Consider the following 14,582-nt stretch of genomic DNA (forward strand, 5'->3'; position numbering starts at 1 on the left):
TACAGTTTTAAGTTACTTCTAAATAAAATATGCCTTGAGCACAGTTTGAACAGAGCAGCTCTGGGCGTGAGTCACTGCTGTCCCATGAGGGAGGGACGTGTGTGGCACCTGAGATGTGAGGAACACCAGGCATGAGTGACAGCCCCAGGAGATGGGCAGGGTAGGCATTGACCGGCATCCAGGTCACCCAGACTCCTCTGTCACCTCTGCCAGGGGGTTCCTGCAGCCAAGAGCACCGTGCAGGTCCTGCTGACCAGCCTGTGGTGGCTCCAGGTGTCAGAAGCAGCAGCCTCCTGCCTGCCCCTGCTGTGCCAGCAAGCCCCGCAGCAACCGTGCCAGCAGTGACAGCTTCAGCCTCCCTCGGTGCTGCTGCCCAGGAGGGTGCAGAGTGGGGTGGGCCGGGGGGGAGCTGCTGTCAGGGGATGCTGGGGCACCCCTGGGAGGCTCTGCTGGTGTAGGTGAAACCCCAGGGCACACCTCGTGGGAAAGGCCTGGAGGAGGCTGGGTCAGTCAGTCAATCAAAGCCTTTTGAAGTTGCTTCAGTTTCTTGTTCCTTAAGTTTCAAACACCTGCAACATGATGTGCAAAAGTGTTGAGCTCTAGTGAGCTGCCCCAGGCAGGCAGGGTATGCTCATGCCGCTGCACCCGGCAGGGTTGTGATGGACAGTAACAAGCCTGGGGTTGAGCTGGGCTGGGGGAGCATTTCCAGCCCTCCTTGTGTTACTGCATGGCTGCAGAGAAGTGATTCCACCTGCTTTCTTCATCTTCCCCACATGTGAACCAGGAACAGTTGCACCTGCTTTACCTTCCCCAAAAAAGAGGTATGATTAATTAGCATCTGATTTATGCTTGCAAAAACGTATTAAAAGTCCCCTGTGTGATCTGAAAAATCTGACCTGAGTGTTCCACAGCTGTTCCTTAAAAGTACTAAAACCTTGCAGATGCAAGTACAATTGCTCTCTGGCTCAGCCTAAATCTGGGGCTGATGGACCCCACCCCACCTGCAATGGGAGGCTGGAAGCTGTTTGTGAGGCTTAGATGAGTGCTAGAGGAAAGCCTGCATGGAAAATAACAGTTCCATAATCAGTGCAGGATTTGGATGGTGTGGGATACTAAAGAACAGGGCCATTCACCGCTTAATGAGGATTAAAATAACTCTTGAGTAGCTGCCTTATTCCCCGAGCATCCTGTTCAATGAATGAGTCACAGGATTACAGTTGAAAAATAGGCTAGAATGGTAGAACAAAAACCTGACATAAGGAATATCAAATTAAGGGTTTGGGGACAGCCTTTAATCTGGCATTTGCAACCCTTTTAATGACTGACATGCTGACTTTACTAGTAGCTTAATTTTGGGTTTTGTCTTGCGTGCCCCTTGCTACAGTCCCTTTTTTGGGGGTCAGTTCATTTAGGTATCGTTAGCCAGGTGCAGGAACACTCTGCAAGCAGGATATGCACAGCCTAAAAGTATAAAGTAATTAGTTATTGGCTAACGTACATGAAAGACAGCTGGGATTTAATGATCTATTAGGCTAAGTATTCATATGCTCATCACCTGTGATAAGGCACTGCAGAGTCCTGGCTGGCTGGGTAAGCCTTCCTGAGCAGAGGACTGTGGCTTGGCCTCCCCAGTTGCCTGGGAGGACCCCCAGTGCTGGAAGCTGCCATCTGTCACCGTCTCAGTCCATCCTAAACTAAAGGGAAAAGCTTTTGCAGAGCAAAGGACTGATGCCTGCTCCCCTTGCCCGGGCACCCTGCTCAGCTTTGCTGGACCAGCACAGCAGCAGTTAAAGGACATTTGCTCAAGGGTTCCCCTCTGGACTGCAAATTATAAGTAGAAAATGCCAGAGGGGTGCAGGCGGATGATAAATGAGTAGTTATATGCTGAAAGTGTTTACGTTCTCATGGCTAGGTTTTTGGTCTGCTTTCCTCCTTGCCTTTGTGGTCTGCATTTCTTTCAGTTCCTACAGCCTGAAGTCTTTTGTCGTCTTTAAGTAGTCTGGAAGATTAGCTGTTGAAAGGGATTTTCTTGGCGTTAGTGTGGATGCCAAACAGTTATCTTGTCATCAAAAAAATAAACCGCTTGTTGCATCCTTCTCTGAAAACCTTAGCTGGGGAGTAAAGGTTGAAGGTAGGCAAACGCTGAGTTTGCTGAAAAGACCAGAGGGGCAGAAGGTGAGGAATTGCATTTCACAGGCTGATTGCTCCTGTTCAGTCCTTTTCTTTTGTCCTGTTGACTATAGGTTTCAGAGCAGTTTCTAATGTTTTCAGAAATGCTGTAAAACTAATGCAAAATATTGCATGACTGTCAGAACTGTCATATATCTGTAATATAGTTGGCATATATTAAAAATTTCCTTGCTTTGCAGTTTTTATAAGGAATTTTATTAGGGAAGACAGGCTGGAAAATACAGCATTTTCTTTCCATATTCTGACAGTTGATATTTTTTCCATTATAGAACACAATAAATCTAGGTTTTATTAACAATAAAAAAGATACAAAATCCCTGAGACTGAAAAAATACACCCTAGAGAAGACTAAAACCAAGTACCAAAGGAAAGGTTAAGTCCTTACACAAAAAGATTGTTTCTTAAGAGGATCTCCTGGGCAAGATGTGCAATGGGAACTCTTTGGGGACTATTTAGTTTTCTTCATCAGTTACCTGGGGTTTTGTACCTCGAGACAGCTGCCTGAGCCCTGACTCCAGGCACAGCAGAAACCACCTCATCCTGCAGGACACGCCTGGTCTGACCAGGGTGTCAGGACCTGAATCCCCCTGGCTGTCTGCATGCCTTCCCCCCAGTTGCAAAGGGGCTAGGAGCACTGGTTTCCCTTCTGCCAGCAAAACGTCTCGTTCTTTCTGCTGGTTGTTGTATCTGATCTCTCCTCCAGCTGTGCTCAGAAATTTCGTATTGTGGTCTGGCAATTCAGCGCACTGTGAATCCTTTATTTCCCTAATGGAGTTTCCTCCTAAATAGCTTTGAACTCAGATCTTTGTCTCTACAATAGATATGCTTCTGCCTAACTGGCACTTCACAATTAACAGCATTATCTTGTTAAACCTGAAGAGGTGCAGGATGGCTCAGCCATCATTTTAAAGCTTTTTATTGCTTAGAACGTGTTTACAATAGGCTACAGAAGTGGGAAATGGTGCTGCATTCAGATGCCTGATTAGCTCAGCCACATGAAAATACCAATAACTCAGGGTTTGACTATTTTGGATGCCATTTTTTAAGCAGTAGCCTCAAAGCACCTGAGTTTTTTCGAGGGGAAAAAAGGGAAGGGGAAAGAGAAAGTACTTGGGATGAAATGGAAAGCTGATCAGAACCAGAAGACAGTAGTTCCTATTCATGTAGACACAGGTGCCTTCAGTGAAGACAAAATTCCACCCAGGAGTGAGGTTGTGTAAGTTGACTGGACCGGAGTAGTCTGTGTTTTCAGGAGAGAGCAGCCTCTGTTGTTTCCCTTCTGGAACAATTAACGTGTCCAAGCTACATCTGCTACTGCTTTAAACGCTTGCATTTCACACACACGTGTCTCTGTCTCTGTGTAACCTTTTATCTGACAGCTCCTGCAGTGTGTGAGCAGCATTAGTTGAGAAGAAGACAAACAGTTTGGATGTTTTCTGTGATTCGATTTGTAAATCAGCTTTGCTGTAGGCAGGCTGGAAGTCCTTGCTGTCCTTAGCTACCTTGTATGACTGCACCCTACACCTGGCTGAAACCCAGAGGGACTAGCACAGGAACTACACGGTACTATACAGCCCATGTGGAAGGATGGAGGCCTCCTTGGGGAAATAGCTGACTTTCTAAGGCTTTCAGGGGAGAAGTACCAGCAGGACAAGGGCAGATGTACTCAGCACTTACTGCTCTCTACAGCTACCTGAGAGAAAGTCAAGAGATGGCCTCAAGTTGTGCCAGGGGAGGTTTAGATCAAATATTAGGAAAAATGTCTTCACTGAAAGGGTGACCAGGCATTGGAACAGGCTGCCCAGGGAGGTGGTGGAATCACCATCCCTGAAGGTATTAAAACCGTGTAGATGTGGTGCTTAGAGGCATGGTTTACTGGTGGTCTTGGCAATGCCAGGTAAACGGTTGTACTTGATGATGGTAAAGGTCTTTTCCAACCTAAATGATTCTACAGTTCTAAGTGGCTGTATAGCAATATAGTCATGCTCAATGAACTTATCAGCTGCAAATGTCAAGGAGAGGTCATCAAAAAAATACAACAGGTTCATTACTACCTAGTTTACAACTTGGAAAAAATAGATGTCATAACTTATAAATGAGGTAGTAAGTGGTCGATAAAATAACCAATAAATTATGTGATGGACACCAAGCTGAACATGAGCAAGCAATGAACCCTTGTTGCAAAGAAGGCCACCAGCATCCTGGTCTGCTGTTGGAGGAGCGTTGCCAGCAGGTCAAGGAAGTGCTCAGTACTGGTGAGAAACATCTGTAAGTGCTGGGACCAGGTATGGACTCTGCAATACAGGAGACACATGGACAAGTTAGAGTGGGTCCAGCCAAAAGCCAGGAAGATGTTTAAGGTACTGGAGCATCTGTTGTGATGGGAGAGGCTGAGAGCTGGATCTTTTCAGCCTGGAGAATAGAAGGCTCAGGGGGATCTTATCAATGTATGTAAATAGTATTTATGTGTAAGTAAAGAAGGTAGTGAGGCTCTTCTCAGTGGTGCCCAGTGACAGGGCAAGAGGCAATGAGCACAAAGGGTAATCCAGAAAATTCCACTTAAACATAAGAAAAAACTTCCTTAATGTGCAGGTGGTTGAACACTGGAAGAGGATTTGCAGAGAAAATTTGGAGTCTCCATCCTTGGAGGTACTCAAACCCCTAATGAGCACGGTCCTGGGCAAGCCGCTGTAGCTAACCCTGCTTTGAGCAGGGCGTTGGACTAGATGATCTCCAGAAGTGCCTCCAGCCTCAGTGATTCTGTGCTTTTTATGAACTTGATAACAGAAAACCAGCCATAGGAGAGAAACAGTAGTTCTCAGGGACAGACATCCCTGATGTACACCGTACAAACCAGCTGCCTTTGCAACCAAAACCCCTAAAGATTCTGCAGAGACTGCTCCAGATCTGTGTGTCTGGCAGTTGCAGTGGCCCCACTAGAGTGACTAAATACCAGTAATATTCGAAGTACATTTCTGTTTGACAATGTCATGGACAAAATCTGAATAAGTCTATACAGACTGCCCCAGACCTTAGTCCCACAGCTTTTCAGAAGCACAGAATAATTAGGTTATCTAAAAGAATAATTGAGTTGTTGCTTGATAAGCCTGATGGTCTAGACATGTAAACATGTGGAAGAGTTTTCTAGTAATAAATTGGTTTCTTAGTCACACCAAAAAAAAATATGAAAGATCTAAAAGGAGTCAAAGCCAGATGACTCAGTTAAGACCTAAATGGTATTGCTGATTTTGGTAAAGGAGACCAGAAATACTGCAGCTCTTTCTTTCAGACATGTATCAGACTTATCATCATATACAATCTTTTAAAATCATGTTACTGAAAAGGTCTGTTTAAACTCCAGAAAGAGTCAAAATCTAATGCAGAAATTAGTGAGTGGGGTTTTGTGTCATGCTTGCTGGGAACTAGGTGCAAAGTGTCCCATCTGATCCCATATCTCTGAAAATCCCTCCAGACAGCTACAGGGATTTCAGAAATACCCAATTTTTAATGTCCCACCCATCTTTTGCTCTAGTTTTCATATTAAAGTGAAATTAGACTATATGGAGGAACAGAAATGGAAGTAAAGTCATGGAAGCAGTTACTGCAGGATTTTGGCTCACTAAAACTAGCCAGCAGTGGAGGATCCAAAGGGAAATTCTAACGTAGGTGACCTGTATGCCACTTATTCAAGGGCACTTCAGGCATTTATCTGAACCTGGTCTCTTTTCAAGGTTTGCTCATCACATACTGGCAGCCAGGCTAATACGCCTTATATTTTCAGCTGTCTGTGTATATAATGTTTATTTTCCAGATGGAGAAGTAACTAAGCTAAGGTGTCTAGCCTGTTGTCATCCAAATAAACAACCTCTGACTTTAATCCTGTCTGTGCATAGACACTCAGCATGCTGTGCAGGGAGATGAGTTTCCAGCGAGATAAAGTAGCAGCCAACATGAACTTCTCAGAAACAAATCATGTCAAACAAATCTTATTTTTATTTTCCACTGTGTTTTGTGGCCAGGAGGAAACAACTTATATTAAGGATCATGACGTTAGCAAGATTTTCAGTAGTTTCTGGGAAAGTAATGTGAGACTAATTTGAGAAGCATGTTCTGAATGAACCTCTATGGGGTAGGTGCCACAACAGCTGACTAACCACAAAAGGTAACTAAATATCCGTAGGAGGCTGAATTGATGTGGTTCTGCATTTAGCCTTTTTGTTACTGGTGGAAAAGGAATTTGCTTATTAAATTTGCAGATGATATGAAGATTGGATGACCATAAGTCTATTAGAGGATGGGATTGGAATTTAAAATGTTCTTGACAAATTGGATAAATAGGCTGAAAATAAATTGATTAAGTGGAGAAAAATGCTATGCATTGGACTGAAACAGGAATACTAAAAAGCTTTGTATATGTTGGAGAACGATTTGACAGGTAGCAGTTCTTTGGAAAAGCAATAAGGAATCATGAAGTATCACAAACTTTGTGAAACAGGCAAAAATAATACCATGCAAGTTTGTGTGAACAAGAGTAGATGACTGGGAAAAACCCAGCCATTCCACCCTGTACTGGTAAGGTCTCTCATCAGAAACATGTCCCAGACTGTGCCCCAGACTTGAGAAGGATGTAGGTCAACTGGAGAGAACCCAGGAGGCTAGAATGACAATAATCGAAAGCAAAGCAAGTTTTATAGGGAAACATAAAGGAAATGGCATTGTTTAGCCTGAAGAATGAAATTAAGAGAACACATAGCAACAGCTTTGTCATAAAGAGCTACTGCAGAAATAAAGGGGATTTTCTCCATGTCCCTGGTAGAGAAGAAAGAAACAATTGCCCTAAAAATGCAGTAAGAAAGACCTAATGAAACAGATCTTCTGGGGAGAAAGTGAAATATCAGTGATAGGTTTCTAAGAATAGCAGACTAGATGTCAAGACTAGCCCATCCTGCACTGGGAGAGCATGAGGTGCAAGAAGATTTCTTGAAATCTCTTCTCACCCTACATTTCCATAATGGGTTGTAAAGATCCAGACAGAGTTCATTCCTTCTTGAAGGCTCGTCTGGAAGCTAGAGATGATAGAAGCCTATCAGCAGTCACTTCTTTAATGGTTTTATTACAGTGAGAAAGAGAGAAGGTTGTTTTCCCACCCAAATGGTAGTTACTAACCTCAGTGCTAGATCCTTCCTCCTACTTTGCAGCGCAGCGCATTTAATGCTGAATGCATCAGGTCTTACAGGATTCCCACTTCTCAGGGGAAAAAGATCTAGAGGCCATGTGCAGCTATTTAACTCTACTCCCTGCATTTATGAGGCCACTTATTTGATCTTTCCCTGTACTCGCACAGGACATTGTTGTGGTGTGGTCACAGTGGGAGAGACTGGTTTTTGTACAGCTGGGGTTAAGATGCTGAAAACTTCTGTGCTGGATGGAGGGGGAGCAGTGGAGTAGGGGCTGCACGTTCCAGCAGCTCCCAGGAACACACTGCTGATGTTGGTACACCAGCTGTGGTTTGGTCCTGTCTGGACATGCTTCTTACCTTCGCAGATAACTCTAATTTGCAGGCTCAGCAGAAGGGGAGCAGCTTCCCATTATTATGTTCTTCATGCATCTGGAATTTTAAGTGAACTACATAACAGAATCTTCTGCTTTCTTAAGCATTTTCTTCTCCTTTCTTTAATCATGCTGAGATTTCCTGTGAATACTGTGAGCTGTAATTATCATCTGCAGATCGTGGGTATGCTAAGCTGTTTCTTAAAGGAGTTTTTTTTCTGTGAATTTCAGATGACCAAGAACAAAATTATAATCACCTGATACTAAACAGTGCCACCCAGACACCTACACATGGTAAGAGAAAACAAAGAGCAAAATTACACATGTTGTAACTTTCCTCTGCCAGCCAGTAACATTTACTGGTATCAAAGTATGTTTAATGTTAATAGAAATGTTCCTATGGCAATGATGCATGAATGATGGTTTCCATTAACATTAAACATGGGACCATATTTTTAAATGGTGTGCACAATGAAATATGGCCTAGTCTTTTACAATTTTACCTGTCATCCTTGTGTTTCCTCACGTCTGATTGCTCCTTTCCCCCTTTTACATCAGCAAAGTGCTGTTAGATTTAACTGGCCAAAACGGTAAAAATGATAACCAAAGAAAAGCCCATCTTATCAGCCAAGCCACTCAGCTGATAGTGCTGCTTGTGCATATTTCTGAGATAGGTTAGGACAATGAACATGGGGCAAGCACTCCTGAGCTGACATGGTTTTGGCATAACAATATGTGGCCAGAGTTTGGATTTGCAACTAAATCCAAGCTGCCCAGCCCACACGTGCATGGGTCTGCTTGTCTGAAGCCCCTGATTCACTGCACAATGTCTCTCTGGTTTCTAATATGCAGGATAGGTAAAGACCACGAAGCGATTCAGGACTCCATCTGCCCACTTTCATAAACAGAAGCACCTCTTTCTCAACCAGTTCCAGGGGTTGCTCTCACACCCTTCCAAATCCCCTTTATTTTACTACGGAAACGTGATGTTTCCCTGACCCAAGGAAGTTATGAAACCCAGAGCACCTTTCATGTCCCTAAACCCAGCACGGGGTGGACCAGCACTAACTTATTCCCGTAACCTCAGAAGTGACACCTCGGGAGATGCCTGGGGCAGCCTGTCACCACCACATAACCTGTCTGCCCATCCCTCCAAAGGGTGAGAGCAGCCCTTCCAGAGTTCCTCCAGAGCTTCCCTCAGTCTGGTCTTTGCACCCAGACAGCGTCCTAAGTGTCAATACCCCTTCTGTGCTCTTGCTGAGCTCTGAAAAAACATGATTTTCATGATTTTCATTTGTCTTACCTCTGCACGTGGTTCAGCATGTTTATTGGCATCTCTCTATCCAGTCCTCCTGACCTAACAAACTTGGGGATGCCCCATGTCAATCTTTAGCCAGTTTCAAGAGTTCAGACACTATTTGAAGATACTCCTTTTCCTTTCCCTTTGTCTCCACCATCTTATCCCAGCCTGTAGATGTTTCTTCACTTCCTCCATGGCCAGAAACCCTGCCCCTCTCTGCTCAGCCCTGCCCCCCCAGCCCTCCTCTGCCCTAGCTCCTACCTCCTTTTGGTTTCCTTGGCCTCAGACTGGCAGCAGAGGGTGGCAGCATCTCCCTCCCTGCATCCTGGCAATCACAGACTCCAGTCAGATCACCTGCCAACCAAATCAGTGGTTCCCCCATCTCTGTCCAACCTCTGAGTGAACCCTCAGGTCTCCGCTTTCTTCTCCCATCTGCTGGTCCCTTGTCTTGGTCCTTGTCCTTGTTCTTCCCTCCACCCTTTTACCCTTTGAATGTGATATATTCTTCCAGCATTTGGAGCTGGAACCTTCCTTCTGCTGGGGAGCCAGTAAGTGATGGGCAAATATCATCTTAATATACACGTCTTGCAGCTCTGAATCTCTGTCGTCTTTGTTATTCTTTTTGTTCTGGCTTTTGTTTTTAATTCTGCAACTTCATCCTGATAACTATTCTGGAATTGATTATTGTGCATTTGTGCTCTTGTACGGAGATTTTCGTGCTGCTTGGCTGCAGAAAAGGGTGGGAGAACAAATGCCCTTGAAAAGGTCACCTGAAACCTTTGGTGTTTCTGCTTCCTGGAGGGTGGGTCAGGCAGCTCCATGGCCTGCAAGTTATTTTAAGTTTTAAGACTACGTTATTAGGGTGGGTTCGTTTTTTTTCTGTCTCCCAAAAAACACAGGAGAAATAACGTCAGCTTTAAACCTGGCAGTAACACGGGAGTATTTACTGAACCTGAATTGACAGCCTCAAATGATCTTTAGACGACTTATTTTGTTTCCTTTTTTACCTTCCTGAGAAAAAGAGAAGAAAAAGATGGAGTAAGAGGGTTTGTAATTGCATCGTCTTCTCTCCGGTGTTACTACTTGTTCAAATGTAGCACATGCTGGGCTCTGAGAGCTGCCCCAGCAGAGCCAGGTGGGTCCCGTTTACCCTTGTCGCTGCCCAGACGTTTTAACGTAGCTCCGTCATCGGGTCCCTATTGCACTGAGTAACTCAAGGTAACAACATGTGCTAAAACAGTTAAACTTCCTTCTGGCCCTCACAGATGCTTTTCATTTTAATGTACTTGAGAGACCAAAATCAAAGCAGATATACTCACAGTCTGGATTAGAAACTTTCACTTTTTTTCTCCACTCGTTTCTTGCATTTACTTTATCTCAGTAGTTGTACAAAGTGACTTGAATGATCTGACTACAAATAACCGCACGATTCCGAGTTATATTTTATTCCTAAGTTATCCATAGGGTCATGGACGCTTTTGTTCGTGATATTCATTTGTGTTGTTGCTGGTGAGCCATTGCTTGGTGAGTCTAAAAGATATTTGGACCTTTAAAATAAGGCACCAAAAGAGCTTGCTGTATACATAATACTGCTGAAATTCTGAGATAGTTCAGCAACACCACGGATTTAGTTTAATTCCCTTCCTTGGTAGGACATGGGCTGCATTTTCTGTGTGATCATGCAAATTTGTAGGTGGATGGGGGTTGCCTTTCTGAACACCACATTCATGAACTCTGTCCCTTAACCTATCTCTAGCACCCACCATGCAGTGACGCCACCTGAAAGGAGCAGAAGAGGGAAGGAAGCGAGTGTGAGGCTCAAGACATGCCCTGTGTTGCATGTGGCCTGAGTTCAGCTCACTCTTAACTGAAGTAAAACAAGCAAGAAAAGGTTTTCAGGCTACCAGCACAGAGCAAGCAGGGCAGTGGCTGTAGGTGGCATGCCACCAAACAAACGCTTCAGCCCAAACAGCCAGAGAATCCCTTCCCTGCCGGGAGGAGCTCCCTACAGTATCCCTGAGATCTGCCCCATCCAGCAGGGATGCACTTGGCATGGTTTATGTGAAGGGAAGTGTGAGCTGTTGAAAACTGGAATAGCTGTCGGGATGAGAGCTCAGCTGCTCTGGACTTGTGATCTCTCTCCTATCTCCTACTGTCATAGGAACTTCACCAGTTTCTTACCTTCTCCTATAATTCCCATTACAATGAGTCTCCAAACTCGTATAACCCAGTGCTGGGCAGCAGAGGCTTTCCACAACCTGCCTGTGGCAGACGTGGGGCTCAGGGCTCCGCAGGAGACCTCCTCGTGGCGGAGGGATGGAAGCCAAGTTCCCCATGCACCCCTTTCCCCTTCCTGTACTGGCTAGTCCTTTGCAAAATGTAAGCAAATGGCACCAAACCATTCATTTCCCCAAAGGTTTTGGGAATCCTAACTGGACCGTAGTGTGCGGGAGTGATTGGGGTTCGCAGTGGGGCAGCCATTCCACCGGGCAGCGTTCTGGGGGCACCTCGCTGCACCCCTGGCAGCAGCGCTGTCTTTGTTCAGCTGAGAAAGGCAGAGGACGGTGAACGGCTGTTCCCATGGACTGACGCTGCCCGTGTCCTGCTCCCTGCGGATGCCACTGCCGTGGCCCCTCCAGCAGCACACACGATGTCCATCGGCACCGCATGCTGGCGCGCCCTCGTGTTGCTGGGGCAGTTTTTTACCTGCAAAGAAACAAATGAAAGGGGATAAGGACAACCTATTGCTCACAAGGAATCGGGAAATAAAAAAAGCAAGCAGATTTGCCCTTAGCTCTCCGAGCGGTTCAGCTCCAACATCAGGTTCCCAGGGTTAAAGCCCCCCAGACCCTCTGCTTTAACCTGCCCTGGGGGGTTGTCACTCTTGGTGCGCAGCCTCTGGATGCAAAGGCGTTTGTGCCCATCGCAGTGCTTGTGTGGCTGTGAGATCACCGGTGTGATTACACTGAACTCTTCTGTTGCAGAAAGGAATAACTATTAATTAATGGTGGGATTATATATAATCTGTTCTGTCAGGCTGCTATGATTTAATTAGCATAGTGCTGTTCACAGCGCAGTTAATAGAAAGAGAGAAGAAAGTCTCCCTTTCCTCCCTGCCTGGCTGGTGCAGAGGATTTGCAGAGGGGCGAAATGTATGTCTGTCCTGTTCTGGGAAAATGCGATGTGCTGGGGAAGGCAATTCCAATGGAGATCAAGGGGAATGACCACAGGCAGTGAGGCTGTCAGCCTGTGTTCTGCAATACCAGGATTTTATTTCTGATGTTGTTGAAGGCTCTGAATTAGCCAGCAAGACTTTGAGTATCCCACATCTTAAAGTCGGTCGATTTTCTTCTGGTGTTGATACACGAAACGTCCCATTACGGAGCTATCTACAGTCCCTTAGAGACCTCAGCCTAAATTCTGCTTTCAGTGACAGACTTCAGACCTCGTTTCCACTGAAATCAGAAGATTGGTGTGGGTTTCCCTAGCTCTAGACTTTAGTCCTACATCAGCTGCAGATTTTAGCTGCAAATGAAGAACTCTACAGCATTTTTTGGAAATGTGGGTCTGTATTTAAAAGGTGAATGTGAGCGCTCGGTTGCTACTTTCTAAGCACAAACAAGTTTTACATATGAAATGCAAGCAAATCTTTAGACACATTAATTTATCTTGCGTAGCTATTCAGTCTTTATACAAAATAAACACATAAAATTTTTGTCTTATAAAAGCATTAAAATGGGGGGAAAAAAGAAACTAGGGGCACAAAACAGAACTGAGGCAGTGTAGCATTAGCTACAGGGATATATGTTGACTGCCTGGGCTCAGTTTCTGTAAAGTTTATTATTTTTATGGCTACTGAAGTTTAATCTCATTATATTTAATGTGTATTTAATTATGCTAACCAAAAGAGTTTTGTATAAACATTTTTTAATCTATATAAATAACAAGAACATTGCTAAATAATATAGTTGGTTAGCAGGAGGTTCATATCATAACTTTTATGTCAGTTCATTGCATTTGATAGTCATCTCACAAAATGTGGCAAACCACCATAAGCAACAAATGGCTTCACATCAAGTTTTTAATTTGGCCAAGTGTTTTTCCATAGGTGATGTCTGTGCTTGCTCTGATGGAGGCAAATTTCATTTCGTAGCTGTACCCATATGAACTTTAAACAAATTCCTAGATACATATGTATGCATGTGTGTCTCTCTTATATTCCTTCCTTCTTTCTTTTGTTGCTTTTTCTCTTCTTTTTATTCATCCATCCTTTCTCTTTCTTTTCATTCTTCCTTCCTTCTTTGCTCTCTTTTCTTTCTTGTATTTCCTTCTTTTCTTCCTTCTTTCTCTTTTCTTCACTTCAAAAATCCAGGGCATCTTCCTTCCTACACAGTAATAGGGCTTTGGGGGATATATTGCTGAAATAATTCTTGCATCAATTTTCTAACATCAGACCAGAAGCTTCAATTTGGGACAATCCCAGAAGATATGAAAATGACTCCCTGTACTGTCACATCTCCTCCAGCAATTTGTTGAGAGTTTTGTGTCTATTGTGTTTAAGACACTGTTTACAAAATCATAACAATTAAGGACTGTTTAAATTAGATTTATCCCCAGTAGAAATATATGTGAGGAAATTAGAAGATAATCAGATCTCTAGAATATAACCTACAGAACAAATAGATACATTATGTACACTGCTCTTCCTGCAAAGCAGCAGGGCTTTAATGAACGGGGGAAGAGAGATGAACCAGGTAAACCCGACAGGACTGGGCAGCCTCATGCCAGCGTTCCGACTGTGCAGTTTGGGATTGGGATGGGGATACCAGCTAGCGATTCAGCTGCTTTGCCCACCCACTTTGCAAAGCGAAGTGCGCAGATTATTGTGCTGCAATACAGCTCCAGTTACACAATTACGAAGCAGATTGGAGAAAAGTCGTTAGTGACTCGGGGTCGCCACTTACCTGTCTTGACCTGAGACTTTGCTAAGGGTGCCCTACAGTGCAGAGCCAGCGTGCAGGGAGGTGCTGCTTTGGGGGGGCCACGCTTAAGCTACAGTGACGTGACCACCCTCTGATGACATGTGTGCTGACCTGCCTTTATTCGGTGATGCAGAGGGCAGGCAACAGCCCTGTGGCTGAGAACAGATAAAGGACTTGAGTGGCAGCTTTCCTGAAAGTGCTCAGCACTGAGGAAGATGCTCTTTGCTTCTTAGACCAAATACATTGTGAGTTTGGACCAAGGAATCTCTCTTTCCATGGTCTCAGTACGGCAGGGCTAAAACAGCCTCTCAGCATGAGGTGCAGCCCATCTGCTGAGCATGAGGGCCTTCACTTGCAGACAGATACTGTTCTGCCACCCGTGACATGGCCCATGTTCCAGCCAGCAGGTGACTACCATACCATAAATAAAATGCTGAACCTCATGGGGTAAAACTCAGCTGTGTAACTGTGCCTCCACCCTCATCTGTGAAGGGAGCCTGAGGAGCTTCTCTCTGTGGCAATACAGTTGTTGAGCAGGGGGCCAACACGAGCCAAATAAC

General features: G+C 44.7%; 1 protein-coding gene across 2 annotated transcripts in view; it reads left to right on the forward strand.

The window, feature by feature from the left end:
- Positions 1–14,582, forward strand: part of SHISA6 (shisa family member 6) — a 246,087-nt gene that overhangs the window by 212,404 nt on the left and 19,101 nt on the right. For both annotated transcript variants that reach the window (XR_008746120.1, XM_055797690.1), the window contains exon 5: positions 7,972–8,034. Coding sequence is in view for 1 of the 2 variants with exons in the window: in XM_055797690.1 (XP_055653665.1) it covers positions 7,972–8,034 (63 nt within the window). In the remaining variant the exon portion in view is untranslated. The remainder of the gene's footprint in view (positions 1–7,971; positions 8,035–14,582) is intronic.

This window comes from Falco peregrinus, chromosome 2 (genome assembly GCF_023634155.1).
Source record: "Falco peregrinus isolate bFalPer1 chromosome 2, bFalPer1.pri, whole genome shotgun sequence".
Classification (NCBI taxonomy): Eukaryota; Metazoa; Chordata; class Aves; order Falconiformes; family Falconidae; genus Falco; species Falco peregrinus.